Source organism: Podarcis raffonei, chromosome 1 (assembly GCF_027172205.1).
Source record: "Podarcis raffonei isolate rPodRaf1 chromosome 1, rPodRaf1.pri, whole genome shotgun sequence".
In the NCBI taxonomy this organism is placed as follows: Eukaryota; Metazoa; Chordata; class Lepidosauria; order Squamata; family Lacertidae; genus Podarcis; species Podarcis raffonei.
Window position 1 is genome coordinate 69,363,225 of NC_070602.1, and position 27,305 is coordinate 69,390,529.

At 39.0% G+C, this 27,305-nt stretch overlaps 1 protein-coding gene across 27 annotated transcripts in view; it reads left to right on the forward strand.

The window, feature by feature from the left end:
* The window catches only part of STK33 (serine/threonine kinase 33), a 50,970-nt gene that overhangs the window by 13,083 nt on the left and 10,582 nt on the right, over positions 1-27,305 (forward strand). For 5 of the 27 annotated variants that reach the window (XM_053391869.1, XM_053391861.1, XM_053391963.1 and 2 more), the window contains exons 2-12: positions 1,150-1,213; positions 4,292-4,379; positions 6,691-6,741; positions 7,211-7,525; positions 11,418-11,540; positions 12,944-13,057; positions 14,285-14,389; positions 15,174-15,312; positions 16,506-16,594; positions 20,010-20,094; positions 21,833-21,908. In XM_053391869.1, coding sequence (XP_053247844.1) covers positions 6,700-6,741; positions 7,211-7,525; positions 11,418-11,540; positions 12,944-13,057; positions 14,285-14,389; positions 15,174-15,312; positions 16,506-16,594; positions 20,010-20,094; positions 21,833-21,908 — 1,088 coding nt within the window. In that variant the 5' untranslated portion in view covers positions 1,150-1,213; positions 4,292-4,379; positions 6,691-6,699. Of the gene's footprint in view, positions 1-1,149; positions 1,214-4,109; positions 4,198-4,291; positions 4,380-6,690; positions 6,742-7,210; positions 7,526-10,996; positions 11,156-11,417; positions 11,541-12,943; positions 13,058-14,284; positions 14,390-15,173; positions 15,313-16,505; positions 16,595-20,009; positions 20,095-21,832; positions 21,909-27,305 lie in introns of those variants that run through there. The other 22 variants (XM_053391894.1, XM_053391885.1, XM_053391932.1 and 19 more) reach the window with 17 other exon arrangements.

The window sequence follows — 27,305 nt, forward strand, 5'->3', positions numbered from 1 at the left end:
ATCCTTAAGCCTCTCAGTTTTGCCAACCAGGAGCTGGTATAATGAATGAAAGAAAGAAAGAAAGAAAGAAAGAAAGAAAGAAAGAAAGAAAGAGGCTTCCAATGCAACAGAGGACCACACTTTCGCGCCTCCCTGGCCCCTTGTTAGTATAGTATATAACTTTGTGGAGGTAATTAAATAGGCATATACTGACCCAGGGTGCTTTTATATATAATATTTACCATGAGAAAGGGCAGTGTTAAATGTACTTCATGTTTTTTTTATTTATTGAGTGGGCATTTATGGGGTAAAGCAAATCTTTAAGTAAACTTGTTCAAAACTTCTTTACAGTAAGAACATCATGATGTTATCAGCATAATCTATGAAAACCAATCTAGAAGACCAATATGACGGTCATATTTTAAAGTAAATTATCATGTCCTATGATGTATTTACCACACAGAGAGAGCATCCAATTAGTCCAGTTAAGCATCTATATATTTATTTTCACTTGTTTTTCTTAGTATCTTCCCCTTTAATGTATGGTGAATATATGTTGGTAATTAAGCAAGCATTTTTGTTAAAAAAAGAAGATAATGTGGAAAAAAATGATATATTTGAAAAATTATTAAATAATTTATTTTAAATAATTACAATATTTTAGATAAACTGTATGTAACACCTAGGTATGCGTGGTAGCTACACTCAGTAATATGGATAATACTAAATATCTGATGAAGCCACCTTATGTGTTTTATTTTTCTCCTTGGCTAATAATGTTTTTTCAGTTCCAGCTGTGTTATATGTCTGTGTGTGAGATTAGTGTTCATAGCAGTATGAAGCAGTAGTTAGCGGCTTGACTAGTTAAATAATTACCTTTACTTGTACAGACTTGGCCCTTGTTGTCCTTGACAATAGGATGCTCTCATGTGCAATTAAACATTAATTTGCCCCCACTCTCCTTGGGTCTCTGCTTATGGATTTTTTTTCACTTCCAGTTATGCCCCACTGATTATAAAACCTTGGTTTCCAGCCGCTGAAAACCTGATTAGACTTGTGCTGCTCTGATGTAAGGTTGATCGCCCCCCCCCGGTATACTTTCTAGGCTTATTATTTTGGAGCAGCAAGTATAAATAGCAAGTAAAATATTCATTCCTTTTTTAAATATAGGGAATGGGAACATTTTGAAGTTACAGTGGTGTTTCGTGCGACCAATCAAATGTGAGTGTATCAGGTAAGAATTATTATTTTTTGTTAATAATCAATTTCATTTTCAAATGCTAGGTTTGTAGAAACACACAATAGGTTTCTCTTTTAGAAAAAAACACATACATGCATCTAAACGTATTTCTTACGCTGCAGTGCTATACACCTATCACAAAGCAGCAGAGTTCTACCACGTACCACTCATAGTAGTTACTGAAATATGATAAAAGACAGTACTTACCACACTGCATGTCTACAGTATGCATTGCACTGCAATGTTGCACACTCACTAACTCGTCACATTTAGGCTAAGCAGTTACTTAGTCAGTCCAGATAATAAGTAGGCAGAAGTAAGAAAGATGAACAGCTACCATGAAGCTATGCAGTAGTTGGGGAGATAATATTTTTTGGCTGGCAGGTATTAATGGGCCAGTCATGTATCAATGAAGAACAAGAAGGCGATAACTACAGTGCTTCTTTCAGGTTTAATATCAGTCAGTTCAAAGAATCAGATATTAGGTGACCAGAATGGAGTGTAAGTCAGTCAGATAAGCAAGGAACATCTAGGCTGTAATGTTACTATAGCAAGAGTTAGACTGCACATCATTCCCTCTCAGTGGGGAAGATGTTTCTTACACTGTTCTCTGTTGTTAGACTCTAGTGCACTAACTCCGTAAAGCAGTCCAGACTTGTTTTTATGGAAGCAGTAGTTTGCTGACCTAGATGGGGATTTCGCTGGAGTTGGTGATATGACAGCTATGTCTGGAAGAAAAGCAAAAGGCCTTGGAGGGTAATCATACTATGTGGCAGGGTAGCCCCAAATGCTGATGGAGTGTCTTTTTTTTGTAAAAAAATAATAATTCTTATCTTTGTTTAGGTGTAGGCTGTGACTTCTCTTGAAAGTACGTTTTGTAGGATCTAGTGACTGCCTCATTTCATACATGATATAGACAGTTGTGGACCTGTGAAAACAAGTTATGTAGGCAGTAAGCTTCATATATATGACAGGTTGGAGAATTCCCTTGTTTGTATATTCCTGTCCTGTCATCAGTCATTCTACCAGAAACAAGATCATTTACTTACTTTGCTTTAAATTTTGCCCTGCTGAAGGATGCAAGGTGTTGATATCAAGTATGGAACACTATCGGTAGACCCATGCCCCTTGGAAGACTCAACAACAGAAACATAAATTGACCCAGAGAGGATGGAGAAAAATAAACAAATGCATAAAATAAAAACTTCCCACAAATACATTCATAGAACAATATCAGAGTTATAATTCATATTTTTAAAACGATGCTGTGCACTGTTGAAAAAAAATCCAATCATAACTGGCAAGAAATCTGCTTTTTTGAGATTAGAAAAGGAATTTTCTTGTCAAGTGTCTTACAACAAAGGACAGATTTTTAAAAAAAAAACTTTGAGGAAATGACATGGTGATGTCCTTTCAAATGAGGAAATGAATCCTCTTCCTGCGAAAATGAAATCCTCCACATATCTCAGTTGCCTTTTAAGCCTTTCAACCTGTCAATGAAATTGTGTAATCAAATAATAGCATGCCTGAAGCTTATAGCCTTTTCTTGAGAAGTAGTATCATCAAACGATGCGCTCTATTGATTTTAATCACACTGAACCAGATTTTTTAAACTTAGAGTAACGGTATTGGCTTCAGTAGGATTACTCCAGAATTTATATCATATAAGCACAGAATTCTGTTCATTTAAGAAAAATATTATCCACTATAAGGTACTGGAACATCACTAGGTGAAAGAAAATATGGTCGGATTTTCTTTTTCTGGAAGCTATTCAAATAGTCTTTCCCTCTGACCACCTGCTAAAATTGTCAGATATTTGCCTCCATTTTGTGATGAGTATTCAAGGTCATTGCAGTGCTCAAATGTACATGCTGTTTTACTTTTTCTTCCTAGTCAGCCTGAGTTCTTGTTCACTTTTTCATTTTTTATCCATCATATTTTGTACTTCAACACTGCTATGCTAAAAGTGCATTTTCTTTTTTCTTTTTAGTTTATTAAAGGTATTTTCCAGTTAATCCTAACACTTCTGAGCATGTCTACTGGTTCCCAAACATGTTCAACCACTAAAACTTACATGCTCTTTACAGTTTTATTATTTATTTATTTTGGGGATTTATATATGTACTGCCTTTCAAAACATAAAATCTTTCCAACTACCATAACACATCATTCAATACATCAATACTATAAATAAAAGAGGAGTAGAAAGCAGTTTGATAATTATCCTTTGAGCAGGAAACTGTTTCAAATTCTGCTAAATTTTGCTTTGCAGGAGCTTAAATGAAAGAGTATTAACAGTATGTTTTATTGACTTTGCTTTTCCATTAATTTTTCACTTTATAAATGGAGCTATTAAGTTCTTACTTCACTATAGAACGTTTCAGTTTGTCAGGATTTTGTAGGTGGTATGAAACGAACTAATTCCATAAACAAAAGGATTTCACCCCCTCTCTTCCCCCTTCATGGCCCCTAAATCTGTTCTGTGGTTTTTTCCTACTCTCTACATCAAATTTGAGGAGGATGTGGGGTTCTCATGCACAGGGAGGAGGGAGTTCTGGTGTGTAAGTGGGAATTTTTTATGTTGAAGGAAAAATCTACTTGGATATTGCCCTGTAAATTGTCTTCTGAAAAGCCTTCCGCCAGCTCTCCAGAACAGATTTGTGCCAGTGTGTAGGAACTACAGGGAACAACGGGATTCAGCAGCCTCTAACTCAGTGGCTGTCACTGCCCCAGAAGATCAAGCACCTATTGTTCATATTCATTGCAAACCTTGAAAGTATTTGATGGGGAAAACAGACTTAAGATCTTGCAAATCATTTTCTGGTTTTCTCACTTGCCCCAAATATGCTGCCAGAGATGCTTCCCCCCTTTATGGCTTCTCTTTCCAAGGTACCTCCAGAATTTCAGTACCTTCCCTGTCCCTCCGCAGTCTGCATCATCCTGATCCCAATCCGAACCTCCAAATTCCACCCACAAGGTAAACTCTTTGCAGGAAACATGGCTAAGGTTGTGCAAATTTATACAAGTTCATGTTTTGCTATTCAAAAAAATCTTTTGGTTTCTTCTTACAGAGTCTGTATTGCCATGGTGCAAAATTTGATTTTATTGGGAAGAAAACTTCACAGTGACCTTCAGCAGAGTAACTAGAATAATAACTCAGTGAGTTGATACACTTTGGCAGTACAAAAATTAAAATAAAATAGTAGCAGGGAAGCATTTACCTCATGTATATTTGCTTTGAGATGCAACTAGGCATATATAATGTGGTTAAGCAAATGTAACCTATTTCCATTTAGACAATTTTGACAGTGATTTATTTTGATCTATAATGGCATGACTGAAATATTGATAAACTTGAGTTAGCACCTTCAAATGTTTGAATGCGACACATCACAAAGTACATAGGTGAGATGGCAGACCCAGTTGTGCTTATTGCTTGTGTATGTACTCTTAGAAACATAAAAGGATAATAATAGAATTGTAGAGTTGGAAGTAATAAAAGTTTTGTGTTTGTTAAGCGGAGATGAAATGTTTGGATACAGTTACATAATATTGTTTTGTTTTTTGTTTAATTATCTAGCTATTGGTTTTAGACTTTAATAACATGGCAGCATTGCACTTGAGCTTCCTATAGCATTCTGGTCAAAATTTAAAGGGTCTGTTTCACCTGTTTCACTTTACACACCTTTTGCTTTGAGCTTTGGTCTGTCCAGAAGGGATTATAATTATTTATCCTGCATTTGTTTAGATAACTTCTGTTCTTCTTTGATATTTTAGGAATGCTTTAAAATGTACTCTGGCTCTCTGCATAAAAAGAGATTAGGAAGCTAGCTATAAATTTGATATGCTTGGCTAACACAAAAAGCGTACAAGAGATTCTTTAGGTTAATTATTCTTCAGTATCCATGTGGTGGGTAAATCACACTTGCACATTGCATGGTTGACCATTAAGCTCATCGATATGCTGCTTTATGTCAGGGATGGCTGACTTCTGCATTGTTGGGGACCATGCCATTCTCCTAATCACCTGGTGGTAGGAAGTGTCTATTAACTAGCAACCGACTTTCTCATGAGTAGTCAAGCTCCATAATAAAGTAGGTGCAGTGCAATACTTAGGGTATGACAATTATAGAACCCATGTGCTCAAGGTTTAGCCAGGACATTACATACAAAATCCAAAAGAGAGAGTATGTGTGGAGTCACTATTTCTTGGGAATGGAATCTGTTTTCCTTTTCATTACAGCTGAAACTGTAGACTAACCCTTCATGACACCATGCTTAGAATTTGGTTGGGCTGTAGAGGTGCTGTAAAATGATTTGGTCCCGGGCTTTCCAGTTGGTCTTTCCTGTCATATATTTAAAGTCAAAATTTAAAACCCTTTTCATATAGTCTGGTAGCAAACATTGGAACAAGCACAGCTCATTAATTTTTAGAGATGAGCAAAACCCATGTTAAACCCGCTGCCAACATGTGAGATGCTGGGCCCATCTGATTCCTGGCATGCCCATGGCAGCAGCCAACAGGGCTGAGGGGGCAGCTTTGACTGGAGCTCTGGACTGCATGCCCAAACTCACCATTCTGCCATATTAATTATGCTGCCCTGGTGTGCTTCTGGCATGGAATCCAGAGCTCCAAGTGGCAATGGGGACTGCAGGGGGCAGCTCGGCAATGACACAGATCAGAGCTATCTTGATTATGTTTGTATTGGCCCCAGCCTACACATTTCACAGTTGAAGTGGCATAAGATGGCTGTGCCACCACCATCGTAGATAGGTTGGCAGGTAGCAATCTCAGAGGTGGAGTAGACATATCTCAGAAGTTGCTGGATCTGGGGGAATGTACCCAGTGAGGAATATAAAGAACATTAGAGAGCAAAGGCTTTAAGGGGGGATGGAATTGTTTTAAGGTCTGACACACACTGGCTTAAATTAAGTATTCTTCTTTTAAGGATCAAGCAATAAGATAGGATCCAAAGGCTTATCTAGTCCAACATCCTACCAAATACCTGAAGCCCTGTCAATTCATTCAAGCTAGCTGAATACACATTTACCTCTCTAGCATAATAGGTTTTGTTTTATGTTTTCAATTTTTATTCTACAGCTGAGAATATAAACAGGGAAGAATTCAGTGTTGTGCTTTTACAAATGTTCTGTCAGCACAAGCACCGAACAACCCCGCCTCTCTCCTCTATGAACGTTTCTGGGGGTTTTCCCATTCCCACTGAGCCAATTTGGGGTGCAGGTGCAGGAGGCAAGACAGGAGGGAAAACCTTGTTATGCTAGGGGAAGTCCAGTTAGTTGAATCCAGCCCAGAATGATAAAGTAACTAATAACAAACAACAGAACATTCTAGCATGCTGTTTCTGTATGGTTTTTTTTTTGGGGGGGTGTTTTTTAGTTTATGAATAGTAGGCAGATTGAACTTAGTCTGTAGATTTCAGTGCTTTCTTTCTATCCATTCTTACTCCAGCTCCCTTCCATGACAGTGCTACCTATTTCAACATGGTCCTCACTTTTTGAGGTAAGATTTTAGGTTGTACATAATATTCCTTCTAATATTACAACATAAAAAAATGTACTATTATATATTCCATTTTTGTAAGCTGAAATCATCAAGATAAATAATTTCCCCTGCTTAAAAAAGGTAAAGGACCCCTGACAGTTAAGTCCAGTTGTGAACGACTCTGGGGTTGCGGCGCTCATCTCGCTTTACTGGCCAAGGGAGCCGACGTTTGTCTGCAGACAGTTTTTCCGGGTCATGTGGTCAGCAAGACTAAGCCGCTTCTGGCGAAACCAGAGCAGCGCACAGAAACGCTGTTTAAAAATGTGTGTGTGTGTGTGTTTGTGTACACACACACGTGTGTATAGAGAGATCGAGAGAGATCAGAAGTCTGTATTACAGTACTGTTATTGCTTGAAGCCATTGCTAGTCATAACACATTTTAATACCACCAGTCCACTAACTGTGACCTTCCAATTCCTTTTCTCAGCTTTTTGTTTTGCTTCCTTCAACAGTGGACACTGAGGTGCCAATCTTTGTGCTACTGTTTAATTTGTACAGCAGGATCTACACGACCAAACAGATGGCTGATCTCAGTCAGGAAAATACAACTGCAAAATGCACAGAGTGTTGCACATCATTTGAGCCAAGCAATGTTGTGCTTTTTTGCCCCCGTTGCAATAATGGCACCATGAGCCCTGAACAAGCTGTAGTAGAGACCTCAGAGTCACCAACTACTTCAGTGAGTGAATGTTCGGATCCTGAAGACACCTTGTCAAAGAAACAAACATCTTATTTAGCAAATGTAAGAATACTAACTTCAAAGATTTTATTTTCTTCTTGTTCCACCATCCTTCCACCACCCCAGTGTATGTTCAGATAACTTCCCCTTTTGTGAAATGCCTTTGTGAAATCTGGCCAGTGATAGTAACGTCAGGCAAAATAGGAAAATGTCAGGATTCAAACCTATAAAGCACTCCCCTCCAGGAAAGCTGCTTACCCACTCAGCCACAGAAACAGGCAGAAGACACGGAGCATTTGCCACCCTCCGGGTGACCATGTACAATTCCAACCATATGTGGCAGGACCAAATAGGACACATAAGAAACTCTAGCCCTATGAAACAGTAGAAGTCTTGCCTGGAGAAAGTCCTAGGCTTATACTCAGACAGGGATAGGAAGCTTAAACTTGTGCAGACACACCTGACAAAGTGCTGACCAAGCCAGTTGGGTGCTGGATGGGCAAATTACTTGTTTCTTAATGGACCTCTGCTCCATCTTCCTGTGCTGTTTTTCTTGGCCGGCTAGCTCTGCTAAGTTATTGATCATATACGCCTTGTTCCTCCCCCTCCCCCTGCCAGTTGATGGACTCCTTTACAGTGGCAGCTGTACCTGTTTCACTTGTGGGTTCCGAGAGGCTGCCCACTTTGAATGGAGGGCTCACTGAACTTAAATCCCAGTAGTAGAAAAAGCATTGGCAGCCCTCCTTGTTAAGACTCTCATCCTGAAGTGAGATTGAACTAGGATGGGAGAAGAGATCCCTATCCGCTAACTCCCAGTAACAAAGCAATGGCAGCTGTATGAAATCTTTTTATTGAACGGCATGGCAGATGGAATAGCGTCTGAAACAAAGGCAGGTGGGATTGCCAGTCTTTTGTCCCAGCGGCGGTTCGTTGCCATTGAAAACTGCATAACAGCAGGCAGAAGAGTTGCAGGTGTTATGCTCACCATGGCTGCTTCTACATGTTGGATATGCCTTTACCTGTTTAAGCAGCTGCCTGCCTGTCATCTTGCAAAGGTGCAGGAGCCTGTCTGGTAGCTCCACAGAGGAAAACCTAGAAGTGTTCTGGTGACTGCTAAGGATGAGTGAGCTGTCCAGAACTTGCCTTAGACCAGCGGTTCTCAACCTGTGGATCCCCAGATGTTGTTGGACTACAACTCCTATCATCCCTGAGCTCTGTGCTTGTTAGCTAGGGGTGATGGGAATTGTAGTTGAACAACATCTGGGGACCCACAGGTTGAGAAAGGCTGCCTTAGACTGACTTATTCTCTGATCCCTCCCACACCCTGCTCAGGCCAATTTGAGGGCGTCAGAAAAAGCATCCACTATTCCCAGAAGCCCTTTCTGCCGGTCCCCTGCCTCTGAAACGCAAGCTCCCTAACCTTCCTCTTTTAAAACCTAATAGGCATGGCGCTTTGAGCAGTGACATCAGAGAGATGAAACAAGTCACCCTTGCAACAACTGGGGTGACATCATTAGATCAGTTTCAGCTGATGTTGAGAATGTAGATATGTTGAATCATTTGATTTTCTTTGAAATAATAGCTCAGATTTAATCTCACAATTTTCAAAAGTTACAATAATTGTGTGGAGAAATTAAGCAGAAGTGGTGATTGACCTAAATTTCTATTATTCCCCTGATGCTTTTTATAGAAAATATGTACAAAGGACATTTTCTTTTGTTTTCAGTCCAGTGCTGTGTACTGCATTTATTTGAGAACACAAGTATTTGAAACTTGTACAGCACAAATCTTTAAAAGCTTTTGTTGCAAAAAAATCCCCTGAAATAAATATACATTCAAAACAAATGGGATGGGAAAGCACTTAAGATTGAAACTCCAGAGGATTACCCATAATTTGGTCAATTAACACAAATTGGCCTCCTTAAAGTAGTGCTTTTAAAAAGCGGGATGCAAACTTTGAACAATCTCAAATAAACTTTGTTTGAACATACCATGAGTGATTTACATCTGATATAAAAAGATAATATAGTAACCTATGATTATACTCTTTATGTCATATAGTATAATAAAAAAGAATTACTTCATTTTACTATTGGCAACTGAGTTTTACATCTCGAATGGTCAGTAGAATGCATAGGATGTTTTGAAAAGCATGACCACTAACTTTAGAATTGCCATATATGAAATCCATTATTGTTATAGATTTCTTTACTTTTTTAGTGTAAGATGGATATTATATTAGCACAAATAATTTTAGCATCATTTTATTCTCTTAGTTATACATTTACTTGTCTTTTTTCCAACATCAGCTACTTCATTAATTTAGTATCTAATTGATTAACTTAATGCAAGCACTTAATGCAGTGTCATTTTTTGATAGCGTATCCCAGTTGGCTGATTCACACAAAAAGAATAATCTTTTACTCTGCTTGATAAAAAAAAAAAAGTATCAGGCATTAGGAATTTTTAAAAACCCTAGTAATTCTAGATTCTTTATTCAGGCTGTCTAACACCAGTAGCATTTACAGTTGTAAATATGTAAATACAAATACATTTCCACTACTGTTTATTTAGTGGAATTCCTTATATATATTGTCCGGTATCAGTTTAAAAAGGATTTTTTAAAGCAGCCATTAGGCTCTTCTGCTTGGTTGGCTTATATAGGTACAGAGTGAATCAGATTGCCTTATTTTATTTTAACACGGTCCCTTCCAACTCTACAATTCTATGTTTCTATTAGAATATGAATATATGAACCTGCTTTATGAAAAAAAGTTTTATTGTGCATTGATTTGGCTATTTCTGGTTTGAGGGTACCATACTGCTATATAAATATTTTGGAATAAAAAAACAAAAATTGGATTATTAGTTCATCTAGCTCAGTACTGTCTCTTTACTGTGATTAGCAGTAGCTTCTCCAGGACTCAGATTAAGTTTCTTCCCAGTCTTGAGACTTGTATTGAATATGGGGTTTTGGATTGACTATAAGTACATAGAACATAGGAAACTGACTTTTAACAAGCCAGACCTTCAGTCCATCTAGCTCAATATTCTTGACACTGGCTAGCAATGCCTCTCTGGGTTTCAGGCAGGGATCCTTCCCAGCCCTCCCTAAAAATACCAGGGATGGAACCCGGAACCTTTGACATGAAAAGCATATGCTCCACCACTGAGCCATGGACCTTCCCCTGCGAAGCATGTGCATCACCCTTAGGGAATGAACCCTTTTCGGACCATAGCTGGTGTGTTATCAGCTATCAATGCAGGATGGTGCTGTTCAGGGTGGCTTTTGCTCTTTCAGCTGGTGGTACATGGGGGTAACTGCTCACCTGCTGCCTAGACATACTAGTCCTCTTGTAGAAAACAAGGAAATAGAGAGGCTTATTGGGAGACATGCTGCAGAATCTGGATTCTGTGAGTGAGACTTGCTTTTCAGCAAGCATTTCCTAGAACTGAAGTTGAACATAAAAAAGCAATGCAAGCTTAAATTACGTTGGAACTCCTTGTTGAAATAGATCAAATGCATCAGAAAGGAAAAAGGAATACATATTTTTATATAAGGTGTCTTTAGACTCTCTTTCTTTCCACTTATTCATACTCCGACACAGGGTTAGCCAATGTGGTGACTTCCAAGTGTTACTGGACTTCAGTTCCCACTATCCATTACAATTGGCCATACTGGATGGGGCTGAGGTGAGTTGAAGTTCAACAACAGCTACTACATTGGCTGCCTCCTGCTCCATCATACATTTTGATTGTTTTGCGATCTGTTGTTTTGAAATCCAATAAGTTCACCTTTTCTAGGTCTTGTCCCACTTCATATATTTTCTCGTTTTCTTGTAATAACTTACATATAACTTACTGCATGTGCCGGAAGGTACATAAAATAGCATATAGCCTTTTAAAACAATGGTTTGTATTTTAATTTCATGCTTCTCTTTTTATGTCCCTAAAGATGCCAAAGTCAGAACTAACAGACTCTCAGAGGAAAATGCTCATTACCACCCCAGGCATTCGTGGCAGTAATACAGATTTCAAAGTTCCTCACACGCGAATAGAAGATGGAGCAGCAATTCAGGTTCGTAGCTGTGCATTCCTCCAGACTTTTGGTACAATTTTTAATTAGAAGATGGCAAAAATAGCTGTGTAAATAGCTGCGTTGGTCCATGGGTGGGAGAGTGGTAATGCCTGTATAAGGACCATCCTGACTGACATAATATCATAGAATCACAGAACTGCAGATTGGGATCCAAAGGGTCATAAAGTCCAACCCTCTGTAATGCAGCAATCCCAATGTCAAAAGCAAGCTTTCAAGTTTCTCAACACTCTTCATCAGGCTGGATGTCAGAGACTGGGCAGAGGAGGAATGGTGGAGACCGCCTCCCCAGCCAGACCCTTCCAGAGAAGGAGGAGACAGTTCAGAATTACAACAGAGGTTTGAGGGAGGTCACAGCTCAGAGGCAGATGAGGGGGAAAGCTGGGAAATAATGCGACAGGAGGAGGAGGAAGAGGACCACCAGGGGAGAGACAGCTGACGGACTCAGTGTCTTTAGGAAGCATTCCAGATCTCCCCTCTCCCAGAACCCAGCGGGCATTGAAAGTAGGAGAATAGAGAGCTCAGAGGCACAGCTCAGCCACCATAGTGATGACGCATAATGGCCTCGTGTGCAACTTTTCCAGTTCTACAATATTCTTTGCAATCGGTGGTGGCCAAAACTGTGCGCTGTAACCCACGTGCAGCCACACCATATATTTGTATAAAGTATTATGATATGGGCAGGTTAGTTTTTTATTCTTTCCTAATGATCCCCTGGCATGCAAATTAGGCTGATATTTTCATTATCCTATCCACCACACCCCCAATATCCCTTTCCTGATCAGTCACCATCAGCATGTATGTAAAGTTAGGATTCTTTCGCCCCACGGTATAAAATGGAAGACCCGTATATCTTCCCGAAAGCATCCTAGAACATTTCTTTTGTGAGTGCCTTCTTTTTCAAGTGCAAAGCACACTCCATTGCTGTCAGCCCACTGCCCCCGTCATCACAATCTGGTTTTTTGATGTCCTGCAAAACTCAGTTTTTCTCAGTAATAAGGATTTGAATATTTAGTGAAATTCATCAGTCTTGAGGATGTTTTTCTCATATATTTGACTATTGACATAACTTAGGGGCCCATCCACACTTTCACTTTACCTGTGCCTAGAAAGCACAGGTGAACCTGTGTCTAGAAAGTCTGAGCGATTTTGCCCTTGTCCCACAGATTTCCCTGAGAAAACCTGCTCTTTACCAATGAATCACAGCAAATGTCAATCCGCAGAAAGCCCAGCTGGCATTTGGTCCAATTCAGCAGTAAAGATTGGGTTTCCCTAGGGGAAAGTGGTGGGGCAAGACCAAGTCTGGATGAGTCCTTACTGGGTGTTCCTCTGTAACATTCGACTTGTTAATTTTATTCTTCTTCTTCTTATTATTATTACTGCAGCAAATTTATTCATTTGGAAGGAAATTAGGACAAGGCAGCTTTGGTGTGGTGATTGAAGTAACAGACAAAGAAACAGGCATGAAGTGGGCAATCAAGAAAGTGAACCGGGAAAAGGTAGGCTTTAATTGTATTGGAGAATAAGTTTTTATTTTTCAGACAATGATAATATTATTTATTACAAATTAATCACCACAATACATTTATGTGCCCCAAATTCACATTGCAAATGGTGAATATGTTGATTTTCATGCTGTCATCAGTTTTCTTCAACTTTCATTTCTCAGAAAGCATGAGACATAATATCGTGAACAACTCTGAGACCTATGGATAAAGGGTGATATACAAATAATAATAATAATAATAATAATAATAATAATAATAATGCTACCATTTTCAAACAAATGGTTCAAATGAAATAAGTGGTTTTGAACTGCCTAGTATGTTCTGAATATTTTAATTCCAGGAATCGTATTTGGATAAATAATTGCAGAATCATTTTTGTAATTATTGAGTTACGTAGTGCATGATCCTATCCTGCACCGGTTCATCACCCAACCACAGAGGGAATGCTATCGGGCACAAGAGACTCCTATTTCTACCCTCCTCTTTCCTTCTTGGTGAGAAGGCTGTGGCACATCACTAGGCCATTAGGGGAATGGAAGGCTTGCACATTCCTTCCATATCTCAATTCAGCCTCCTGTCTGTACTTGTTGGCATTTCAAGCCTGAGCAGAGGGTCAAGGCTGCATGGGGATATTTATTTATGTATGTATTTGGAGCACTTTTATCCCACACCTCAACATACAGTTCCAGGGTGAGCTAAGTCCAATTAAAAACAAAATAACACTAGTTCTAATGTATTTAAAAGAGCAGGTAAAAACTACATATCCATTAAAATACCATACATAAAAAGGCCTGTGAGTCGGTGGGATTTTATTGAATACATTAAAAAAAAGAAAAATTATATTGGTCTCTTCCACAAGTCTCAAAAAAATTAGGACAAGTAACATCTAGTTGGAGTAATATAGAGCCTTTTATTCTTGGTACTCCTTGTGCCTCTGATGGTTTCAGATGGTTTATAGGCTTATTTTTCTGTGTATCTTGCAACTCATGTGTGCCATACCTCTTGCTCTCTCTTCACTTACCTGTCTGTATCTTATTGCAAATATCGGGATAGTTTTATCATTCCTCTTATGAATGTAACAACCATGCCTACCTTGGCTTGGTTTAGTTTTTTATGTGTTTGTCTCATGAAGTTCTGGTAGGGGTGTTTGACAGGACTAAGGCTATGGAACCTGACTTTGAAGCTGCCGCAAGAAATGTGTTTCTCTCACTCTTAAAGGCGGGGAGTTCTGCAGTAAAACTACTTGAAAGGGAAGTGAGCATCCTAAAAACAGTAAACCATGAGCATATAATACATCTTGAACAGGTGTTTGAGACTCCCAAGGTAAGACATTATCAACAGAAATCCTATAATGCAGTTAACCCAAAGGTGCAAACCATGTGTGGAGATGACAGATGGTTGTGTTAGAATTGTGTTGCCATTCAGTTCCTATAAAGTGGAAATGGGGCTTTATAGAGGGGGAGAGGGTGCTGAAACTCCCAAGCCACCCAGTGGTGCTCTGATATAGTCCCACTAGGAGTAAAAGACCTTTGAAGAAGCTGTTTATCAGGGAAGTGAGTGGTGCAAAGGATCCTTAGCGCCTGCCTCCCACTTCCGCATTTTTCACCTTGAATGACTCTTCTTTGAAAAGCACTTATAACCAATATCACTTTATATTTTCAGTTTTTGAATGTTGTAACATTTAAGAATACAGTTGTACCTTGGGTCCCAAATGCCTTGCAAGTCAAACGTTTTGGCTCCTGAACGCCGCAAACCTGGAAGTGAGTGTTCCGGTTTGCAAATGTTCTTTGGAAGCCAAACTTCCAACAGGGCTTCCACGGCTTCCGATTGGCTGCAGGAGCTTTTTGCAGCCAATCAGAAGCCACACCTTGGCTTCTGAATGTTTTGGAAGTCGAATGGACTTCTGGAACAGATTCCATTCATCCTCCGAGGTACCACTGTAGTTGGCTGTTCAAAAATATGAAGAATATTAATTCTTCAATCTTTCTAAAACAAAAATGTTTTTTCTATTTTTAACTAAATATTTGAGGCATTTAGATTGAAAATACATATTAATTCTTTCATATTATACACACACACATTTATATTTTTTTTTTCTTAATGTTAGCGTGTGTACCTTGTATTGGAGCTATGTGAGGATGGAGAACTTAGAGAGATTCTACAAAGAAAAGGTCAATTTACAGAGAATGAGACACGGCACATCATTCAGAGTCTTGCCTCAGCAATAGCATATCTTCACAAAAGAGGTAATGTTACAGATAGGTAGCCGTGTTGGTCTGCCATAGTCAAAACAAAAATTTTTTTCCCTTCCAGTAGCACCTTAAAGACCAACTAAGTTATTTCTTGGTATGAGCTTTCGTGTGCATGCACGTATCTGTGTATCTGAAGAAGTGTGCATGCACACGAAAGCTCATACCAAGAACTAACTTAGTTGGTCTTTAAGGTGCTACTGGAAGGAAATTTTTTTTTTGTTTTTAAAAGAGGTAATGTGATGATTATTACGTTCTTATAGATTATTATATCTCATCATCACAATTTTGTATCTCTTACTTGTTTCATAGTATAATTGTGGCCCTATCAACTGAAAAGCAACATTCTTTTAACACACACATTTTTTGTTGCTCATTTACTAGTTAAAATGCCATTACTTTCTTCTATTTTTTTCTAATTATTTTTCTTCGCTCATTACAGCAGTAACTTTTTTCATCTAATAAGTGCAGAATGTTTTTGTTATTGTTGTTGTTGGGTATAAATAATAATGTTGTTGTTGTTGTTGTTGTTGTTGTTGTTGTTGTTGTTGTTGTTGTTGTTGTTGTTGTTGTTGTTACCCCCTCCCCTTGCACACTCTTCAAACCCCATGCCCCCCTCCCCTTACAGTTCACCTAACCCACCCTACCCTCGCCTGAGTATTGTTTTGCCATTGTGCCGCAGTTGGCCAGCCAGCTAAACTGCAGCATTGCAGTGTTTTTTCTTACAAAAATATAATACGAAATACTTGTATTGATTATGGATAATAACTGAGAGCACAACTGTGAATGGGAAATGGGACAAAATGAGAAAGAGTTGTTCATCTTTACTTCTGGTGAACTTTATGCTTTGTCCTTCTGAGCACAGGAAGCTAGCTGGATGATTTCCTTTGATATGCTAATTTTACAAATGGGTGCTTTTAAAGTGCATCAAATGACAAATCATATTATTCAAAATTATTATTTCCCCTTTATTAGAAGAACGGATCTAAGTTTGATCCAGATTTGGAATGTACAGACCAGACTTTTTCTATAAAAGAAAACGGTGTCTGCAACGTGCACTAATGTAGGATAAAATGCACTAAAAGTGTAGCTCATAAATTACTCAATCAAAAGGGTTTAAAACATTTATGTCAGAATATTTTCAATGCAATTGATAAATAACACTTACTTTTTGTTCTCCATCTTGACAGATATTGTTCACAGAGATCTGAAATTGGAAAACATTTTAGTTAAAAGCAGTGACATTGACGAAGAAAATGAAATGAAATTAAATATAAAGGTAAGCCCAGAAATTGCAACACTTTACTTTAAGCAGTACTTTTGCCTGTGGTTTTTTTAAAACCCAGGAATCAGAAGTCAAGTTTCCAAGTAAATGCCTATTAGTAGCTTTTGAACTGAAACATAATGGTGTAATCAAGCCAAAAATAAAAGGTCTGAGATAAGAACAATTGACAAGAATGTAGGAGTCAAGTGCCATTGAAGAAAGTTCTTGTTGAGCGAAGAGTAGTATAGTTATAGGCCATTTAAAAAGAAATGTTTTTAGAAGTGTACTGTGTTATTCTTATACCTTTTTGGATATAGTTCCAAGCCATTAGCAAGAGTGAGCTGGGGAGCTGTAATTAGTATGAATTATGCATACTGCCAATTTGTTTTAAACATTTTAGTAATTTTGAAAAACATATGATGCTTTACATATCAGCTACTTTCTATTTTGTAGACTTTGGATATTATAAGTATTTACTACCTAAACGCATTAAACGTATCAAGAACTTACACTCATTTATTTGTGTGGAAATAATTGGAACTTGATGGTTGCTAAATTATATATTACTTTATCCTTACTTAAAAATTTTATTGCTGTTATAAAATGGCTGTGAGGATTGTATAAAAAGTGCATGCTGACACATAGAACCGAAGCACAGAGGTTCAACCTGCAGTAACTAAAGCAGCACACTATGATAAATTGTGTTTTACTTAGAGTGTTCTGTGCGAATCCAAACTTTTCTTTGCACAAGTTCACAAGAACATTCCACCAGGCATTTCTCTTCATGTGTTTGCTTCTGAACATACTTTTGCTTGTAGCTGCATGGAGAAATGCACAATAATTCTCAAGCTGGGGGTTGTTTGTGCTGTGCACTGGAAGGGAGAGGAATAGCGAGGACAGTCATGTTTCCCCTGCCTCTTACTTCCCCTGTGTTGGTGTCAATGTGGTACATTCAAGCTTCTGTTTGTTTGTTTTTCCTGGGAAGACTAAAGAGAAAATGTGTTTGTTTTGGCTGCTTTGGGACTATGCTCTGTGATCTTCCTATCCTATGCCTTGTTTTCTTCACCATCCTTGTAGTTTCTCCCAATTTTGAATGTTGCCCATAAGTGCCATATTGCTGTCACAACTGACATTTTGCTTTGGACTTTTAAATGTGGTCTTTGGGCTCAGTGAGCATTGGTATCCCACAAAGACTATTGTGTGTGTGTGGGGGGGTATCCTTAAGAGGCCCTGAGGCTTTCAGCACCCCAGACCAGCGTACTGGAATAGGGTCTGTCCCACCCATAGGGAAATGCCAAGGCATGGCTACCCACCTGCATTTGGGTCTCTGTCTACTACCAATATCCCTTCCATACTTTCTTAGTAGATTAGGCCAGCAGAAACTGAATCCCAGCAGTTGGGCTCGGCAGGAAAAGTCCTATATTCTGGTATACTTATTTGTTTACTTACTTACATTTCTATTCCACCTTTCAAGGCTCCATGCATGCGGTCTCTCATCGAGTCCCTAACCAGACCCAGAACTGCTTAGCTTCAGTGAGGTGGTAGCCTCACGGATCTTTATGCCATATAGTTTAACTGATACAATTTCTCTTTTTTACTCACTCATTTCTATTGTGTTTGGTCCCTTATTTTTCTTCCTCCTAGTCCTACCATGGATATGGTTTTCTGCTCTAGCGTTATACAGATAGTGGTAGCAGTTGCTCTAGAAGTTGCCAGTCCCAGGAATAGCTGCTGAATATACCCTTGAGCCACTAGTTTACCTTTTAGGGCAGCATTTTGGGGGAGTGTATAGAATGTTGTACTTGGACCAGGAACATCCGAGTTTGAATCCCCACTGAGCCATAAGGAACACCAGGTGACTTTTGGTCAGTCACTCCATTGCAGGCAAACCTATATTTTAGGGTTGTTGTGAGGATAAAATAGAAAAAAACCTCACATATATCTTCCTGACCCCTTGGAAGAACATAATATTACTACATTTCTGCTTGTGATCTCTCACGAACAACTGCAAATAAGTGCAAGGAAGCAGCTGGTGGACTGGTCCTTGTGTGGACTGGTCATTTATCTAGGAAAAAGTTACTTTTTAACACAGAGAACCTCTGTAAGGAAGAACAAAAATGGCATGAAGAAATTATTGTTCTACTAATAACAAAAGCTGTTTTAGAGGTGGGAGGGAAATGCTTCATGGTGCAGTGGAAAAATGTGAAATATTCTGAAACTTTCTGTAGCTTAGCTTTTCAAGATGCTCTCAGGATTCATTAAAAGAGGGGAGGAGCAAGGTAGTTATTAACTTTTCCTCAGGTATGTTTGTGTATTTCTGTTGACACAGTACTGCTCTGTGTGCCAGGCACACAGCAGTGTGGCAGGCCACAGCAGTACAGCCCCAGGCAGTATCCATCTCCTATGCAGTATCCTGGACCCAGTGCACATGTGTGTCTCTTGCTAGGCGCAGGAATAAGCACTATACACAGTGGAGCTTGTACTACTAGTGAAGTCAGACCCCAGGAAAACAAGGAAGGTAGGGGGAGGTAGTAGCTGAATTGGCTCACCAGAAGGAGGGGAGCCACTAACGTTGGCCTCCTGACCAGGAGGACTGAGATGGCAGAAAGGTTGATGTGGTGCAAACAGACCTGCAGAACTGATCTAGTGCCATGCCAACATCCTCGCTGCCTCGCATGTCTCCATATGCCTCCCTAAGTAACAGCATTCCACCTGCCAGGAAGCTAGCATAGCTGCTCCACTCCACCTGGTGAGCTGCTCCTGGATACAAAACTGGGCTGGGCTTCTTCTTCTTCTTCCCCAGTCTCTGCCCTCACATAATAGTGTTCTGGCAGTTGAGGTAGCATTCAGCATTAGGCTGCTGTTGAATAGCAGTTGAGAAGGATGGATGCGTCTGTCCCAGCTTCACCCCATCCTGTGCACTTGTGGAGTCTCCTCTGTATGTGGAGAGGAAGAGTGTGTCCCAAACACCCAGCAAATCATTTATCTCCTGATTCTTTCCTGTCCGACTTCCTTCCTGCCTTCTTTCCCTCTTGTTGCTGTTCCCCATATTTATGTCCCCCAGTGATCTCATAACTAAATTATTCGGCTTTTTAAAGTGCTTTGATCAGACCCTATAGCAGCACACACTTAGCTTGAATCTCATTAATAAGCTCATCACTTTTCATATGCTCAAATGCTAGTGCAATTTGCAGTGTAAGTATTAAAGTTGTTTAAAACTCGGCTCTGAATATTTATAGAAGGACTGGTGCAGAGCTTTCTCTTCTTTAGGTGTGCTGTTATAGGAGATCATTTGGGAAATCTAGTCAGATTCTGTTAGGTCTCTCTGAAGTGGTTTTGCAATGAACAATGAGCTCTTCAGAGGAATAAAAGAGTTGCAACTACATACCAGCAGAGAATTTTCAAGACAGTTGAGTTCTGTTTCCTGTAGGTGACTGATTTTGGTTTAGCTGTACAAAAGATGGGAGGAAGCGAAAGCATGTTCCAGTCTACCTGTGGGACTCCTATCTACATGGGTAAGTTCAGTGCTTCATATGGTAGTATTCCCATTTAGTTTCATCACATGAAAGACTGGCATTTGAATGGAATAAAACTTTATTTTGTAGCCCACAGTCTGTGAATAGGTGGTTTCCATTTGTTTAGATGTATATATACAATGTCTTCGTTTTGCCCATCATTGCTTTGGCATAATAATAATAATAATAATAATAATAATAATAATAGGACAGGAAGTGTCAAACCCTAAACAGATGCACCCCACACTGCAACATTTTGTTGCAAGGCCCCACTTGTTTCATATAAATGACTATATTTGCATTGGCTCAGCAGGCAAGGACATTGTGAAGCTGCATACAGCTTGTTATGGTGACTTTCTGATCTAGAAATCAGTATTGTGTGTGACAACCCTCTCTGTAATTGGCTTTTCTCTTCTGCATTCTGTATTTTAAGCTATGTTGTTGACCTGGGTTTGATACCATACATCAGGTTTCCTGCCTTGTTATGACCCTTGGTTTAAAACCAAGACTGATCCAATAGCTGTGATATTATAATGGCATGTCAAAATGAGATTTTATGCTCTCTTAGCAATTGCTTTACAGCTTCAAAGCAAGAGCTGAATGTAGTAAAAGGATGTTTTCTGCTAGCTGTGACACACACTAAATAAGTTTTGAAGGCCAGCCCGTTGGTTATGTAACACATGCTAAACTAAGACAATTAAAGTTAACTTGCTTCAGTGTCAAAACAGATGAAGTACTGATGCATGACTATTTACCTTGCCCTTTTCTCTGAGGTGAAATGTCCTTGGCAGACAAAGAGAACTAACCTTGTACTAAAGGACAGTACATTAGGCACTGCTAACTTTACCCTTAAGCAATTGTTTTAAGTGTATTGAAATCAAACACATTCAAGCTTTTTATTTGTGTATGCAGCCCCTTCACTCCTCTCTTCATGTTATGCAGCTATGAAACTGGAAAGTCTTTTCATGTGTTGTCTTAACTGAGATACTGTGGTTACCCACTTTGGAAGAAGTAGGTTCTTAAACAAACTTGAAATTTGCGACTGTAATTTCCTGGTTCGGAGAAATGGGGAACTTTGGCTAATTAGAAACTTTTTGGATTAAACATGGCCAACAGAAAGGGAGCTGTGAAAGGGCAGAATGTGCAGGGAAAAGGTTTGTGCATATCTCCATTTAGTAACCTGATATGTGATCATCTGAGCCAAGCCAGTGATTAGTGAGAAAATTTTATGTACATTTTTCAGTCACAGGACATGTATAAATATATAAAACAGATAATTTGAAGCCATTTTTTATTTCCAAAAGCATGTTTATATTTTAAATTGGTGTTACCCATTTTCAGATTTGTCTTAAATGAATATTTAAAGAACCCCTTCTGTATTTAAATCCAGCATATAACCTTATGCACTACACTTGTTTACTAAATGGAAATGTGTTTATGTGGTGTCATGAAGCATTTGCTATCAGTATTTTATAAGCAACATTTTCTCAATTTATAGCTGGAAAGAAAACCAATAATGCAATTACTTAGCCACAATGTCATCATTCCTAAATGATCAAAGTGAGGACACATCAGCATGAATTGTTAAGGGCTGTACATTATTAATCTCAACATCTGCTGCTTTTCTTTTTTGCTTCGGGGAGGAATAAAGTATATCTCATCAGCACATGCTTTGTTTTAAGCATTTTAAAAGTAATTTTTTGTATTATTAATAATATTCTTTCTGCTTGGTTGGCAGCCCCAGAAGTGATCAGTGCACATGACTATAGCCAACAGTGTGATGTTTGGAGCATAGGTGTCATTATGTATATGCTGTAAGTAGCTTGTAACATTTATATAAAATGAAAATATCCATCCTAAAGAACGTAACTTTGTATTTAATCTTCCCTTTTTTAAAAAATAAATAAGGGTTGTTACTTGGTTTGGCTGCATACTAACTGAAATTATTCATTGCTTAGGTTGTCTTTCTTGACTCCTTTTTAACAGGATTGGTTAATCTTTTCGGTACAATTAAACCTCAATTCTAGATACTCTTTCAAATAGGTGTGCTTAGGATCAAAGCTTTAGAATGTACATGTCTAGGCAGCGTGAAGGGTCAGGCTATTATTGACAATATCTTTTTAATGAAAAATAAGGTTTCATGAAAATGTGGTCCATTCTTTCTGTCATTGTTGGTGTAGACTTGACAGAACTGGGAACCATTTGCCATTGCTGCCACTGCTCAAGGCATTTGCTTACACTGTCTGCCCATTGTACTGCACAATTTTATATACGGTGTCCAGTGTATTTAGACATTGTTTAAAAATTTAAATTTAAATTTTTAATGACTTACTATATTTGAAGAGTACAACATGTCGTATAATAGAAGAATACAGTAAGAGAAACAAATTATTCCAGATACACCAGTAAATGTTTTTACTTCTCCAGTTCTTGTAATTATTCATATGTTTTAATAGAGTAATTCAAAATAATCTAAAACCTCCATTTGATTGTGGGAGTAATGAATTTACTCTGTTATATTTATTTGTGCATAAGAGAAAATGCTCAGATTAAGCAAACAAAAGCTGAAATTTTGTATGTATGTATGTATGTATTATTATTATTATTATTATTTAAAAAAAACATTAAGAAAAAAACCCACACGGCATGTGGATCCAGGGTTTTAAAGTATTTTTCCTTTAATGAAACCTTTCAACTAAGCAAACGAAACATGAAATTGTGGCAGAGGATTGTATCCAATCCTGCTGTTCCACTAGTGTAACATACTTTTGCTTGCTCAAGTGAACTCGCTTCTCTCATCTCTCCTGCAGCACTCGCACACGCTCAAGATCTGTCCCAGAGGGTCGAGGGGGGTCCCCCGGGAGCATATTTTGGGGGTGCGCAGGTTGAGAAAATGAAAGGAAAGTCCTAGTGTTTCAGGGAACTCAGCTTACGCAGTGCTAAATACAACCCAGAGCCCCTTTGATGTGCAGAGAAAGACTTTCCCATCAGCTCTTCTTGGCTAAAAGTGCTACTTCAGGCTAAACATGAGATGACAACGGGAGTAAACCTTCCTACCCCCCGCCTCACCCTGTGTAACCAAACTGCTCCCAGCAGTGTTGGGCTCTGATAGGTTAACTAGCAACAACATCTCTGTTCTGGACAAGTGCAAACAGAGGAAGAACATGCATCTTACCTTAAGCTGATGTAGTAGGGGGCGTACCACTCCCCCACCTATTGTTCCTTCAACTCCTTCAGTGTAGCTTTTCTGCATACCATAAAAAGATTAAACAGCTTTATTGCTTTTCTTTCTTTTAATTTGTGGCACAAGCTGTGTTCTACAAACTTTTTAATGCTGAGGCAGTACCAGTTTTATGGCCATACTTTACAGTATTAATGTTGCCACTGAAGAAGTCACATTTGCACAGTATAGCACAGCTGAATGCATTATAAATTGGGCTGGGGTAACTGAAATACCTGATTGGCCAATAAGAATTCCATGCTGTTTCTGCAATTTGCACAATTCACAGGCCTTGTTAAAAACACAGAGCAGTGAATTGTGCTGATTGTAGTCACAGCTCAGGACTCCTGACATTATACTTTAATTAACATATAAATATTTTAAATTAGCATTTTATAATCACAATAGTATTATAACAATGCAACATTATATCGCACTTCATCCAAATGACAGTTAAAAAACCCACAAACATACTGCCTAAGTATTAATAGAATCCACTTCACACCCCTTTTATTGCTGCAAATGGTATTCAAGAGATATATAAGATATGTGTTTAATTTTCATCCAGTTTTCATAAGCAACACACCCTACTATTGTTAGATGGACTTTTGAGCCATGATGTCTAAGTGAATGCTTAATGTTGCCATTGCTACATGATGTTCCCTGTAGCTGAATGAGTCTGCATTCACCTTCTAGCAACCAAAGCAATGACAAAAGTACAGATGGCATGACTTATCTTAACAAGTGCTTATCTGTTAGAATTGGCTTGATCTTGAGCTACCTAGGAAATCCAGGCCTTAAGATTTGATACATTTGTTCAGATTTGTTGAATTTTGCATGTGATGTGTTTGTATAATAGAATAATGCTGCTGTGATGCTTTTAATGGAATGTATCTGTAATTTGCTTGCCATTTCTCTTTTAGCATAGGCCAGTAAAACAACAAGCAATTATGTTTTTATTGAGCTCCTCGTGGGCTGTGTTTGGCTTAGTTTCGTAGACCACAAGTTCTACCACAAGGCGCATAGTAGCATTTTATGTGGCCAATATTTTTATCACTGCATCTTACAAAGCAGCTATGCTGCCAAACAGGATTGAAGCAAAAATTCTCCCAGTTTCTCTGGAACAATTTCAACAGTGCTGAAATAACACTAATTTTTCTTTAATGCCTATGAAATATTTTCAAATTCTTTATCCTCAGTTAGGTTTGCTTGCCATCAAGTGATATAACCATGTAGCCAAAGCTGATTGGCCAAATATCCATACACTGTATGATCCTTGATTGCCCAGAATCATCTATGTGACTTATTCTGGAATAAGTGCTGTCACATTCTCAATAGACTTTATTTAACCTCAGTGACATAATCATGTAGCCCTCGGGTCACAAGTCATTTTGGACCAGGGAACACATTTTGATTTTCAGAGTGCTGGGAATGCCAGTCACAAAATGGCTGCCACAGGAGTGTGGCAGAATACAAAATTAAAGAGGCCTAGAAAATAGAATGGAAGTAGGAAAAGTACATTGCCACAGGCTTGTATTGGGGTCACTGGCAGCAACTGGCACCCAGGGCCCCATATTATTTGTGTGGGTGCTCAGCATTCACACTGTGAGGCCTCTGATGCTACTTCCAGTGCTTTGTGAGGCCCAAAAGTTGCATTGGAGGCCTTGCACGGACTTGGAGGTTGCATCTGAGGCCTCTAAGGCAACTTCCAGGAGGAACTGGAAGTCATGTCCGAGACCTCTCAGGGCCTTGAAATTTGTGTCCGAGGCCTTGCAGAGCCTCAGAAATCACGTCTGAGGCATTGCAAGGCCTCTGACGCATTGTGTAATTTAGGCACATCACCAGGAATGGCTCTGCTTGTGCCCTGCCCCTTCACTGTCCTAGTATGTAACAATGCTGTTGCTGCTTGAAGGCCAGAACGATGGTAAGCCCCTTCCTGCTTTTACTCCTATTAGCTTATACAGTGGTATCTTGGTTCTCAAACTTAATCCGTTCTGGAAGTTCGTTCGACTCCCGAAATCATTCAAAAACCAAGGCACAGCTTCTGAGTGGCTGCAGGAGCTTCCTGCACTCAAGCGGAAGCTGTGTCAGATGTTCTGCTTCCGAAAAACATTCAAAAACCAGAACACTTACTTCCAGGTTTTTGGTGTTCGGAAGCTGATTTGTTCGTCAACCAAGCCATTCAAGAACCAAGGTACCACTGTATATCATGTCTGTTGTGTTTTTGAGGATATTCTGGGTTAAAAATCCATCAAATAAATATATGAGACTTGTGAGAACTGTCATTTGAAAATAAATTGCTAAAATGTTTACTTATGGCATTTCATAGCAGAGTGAAATAAACCTGATGGTAATGATTCTACATTTTGATTTTGAGTGGCAGGCATCCATCAAGGATAGGTGACAGCATTTTCTAAATCTACAGCAGACTTAAAATTAAAGAAAAAATACACGCTCCCTACATTTGGTGAATCTGACCGCATGCTTCTGTTCACTTTTTTGTCATGTTACACTTAATGTAATGTGTGCAAGTTCTAAATTAGTGATGATGAGTATTTTTTTAGAGATCACCTGGTATAATTTCTTTTTCATAATTGTCAGGAGCTAGGGCATTGGGCAGGTATTCTAGGGCCTGGCTGTTTGTGAGAATGCTCACATTAATTTTTGAAGCCCAGTGGGGAAGGAGACTGGCAGGAAGGCGCCTAAGTTAACCATCAGTTTCATATACTCTTTTCTTCTCGCACAGCCAGGAAAAGGAATTTGCCACTGTTTATTTTCTTTTTCCACTCATCAAATTGGAAGAGCCATAGTTTAAAGCAAGCTCCAATCCATTTCTAAGCAAGGATTTCTTCAAAACACTGGTTATGAATCTAGTTTAACTAGCATTCAGAGGCATCCTACCACTCCACAATGGATCGTTCCCTGCTGTTCGTAACAGGAAGCAGTCTTTCCCAAGATTTCTTTTAAATCCACAAGGAACATTTTCTGACACCCTTTCTTTCCTCTTTAAGCAAGAGTTGCAGAATTAGCACCTCTTTTGTTTTGAGGATTTGTTCTGATAGTTGTCCCACTGTGTATTCTGGAACTGGCTTGGGGAAGTTTTCCTGCAGTTGCTCCAGAGACAAATCTTCTCCTGCTGCTCTTATTTTTGAACCAGTATGATATTTCCCTTCCTGCTCTTCTGCCTCTAGCCAATACTTTGCTCTTTTTATGGATATTGTGCACTGCAACCAAGAAGCTGCAATGAGGAATTTCCTAGCCTGGATCAGAGGCCAAAAGCTAATGGTTTATTGGCCTAAGAATTTGCTGGGGTTTATTATCTTGGATTGTAAGTAGTGATTAAATCATCGTTTCTTGGTTCTGATATCATGGGAAACAGTGGTTTAACAAGCCAGGATAGATGCATCAAAGCCAAGTATATGAGAGAAGGAGGGGAAGGGTGAGGAAGAAATGTGTAGGTACAGAAGAAAATTTAAAAGGTTCACTCCGGTATAAATACTTTTTGCTATTGCCTCAATTAATTTAGGAGGGAAATCCCAGTAAGCCCTGGGTGGGGTGGGTGTTCCACTAATGAGACATTGAGAGGAATGCTTCATCCACTGATGTCAGGGCTCAATAGAGGGATCATAAGCAAAATGTTTCTAGGTTAGGTAGCCAAACATTCTTTTCTAGTAGTCAGCAATCACACCACAATACTGCCTACGAATGAGCATGAGATCATTTCTAGACTAATTGGACCTTACAATCAGTGCTGCCGACATAGCACGCACAATGTGTTTAAGTCTTGTTCAGTGCAATTCTATGCATGTCTAATCAAAGCAAGTGTCACTGAGTTTGGTGGACTTACTTGCAGGAAACTGTCTATAGGACTACAGGCTTGATAGAACAACAGCATAAAGATATAGATCATATGTCTTAAGAGACTAGCTGAGCTGAGCAGTCAAAATCCGAGAAGCAGAGTTTTTGGTGGAAAGTTTTGCCATTTCTGACA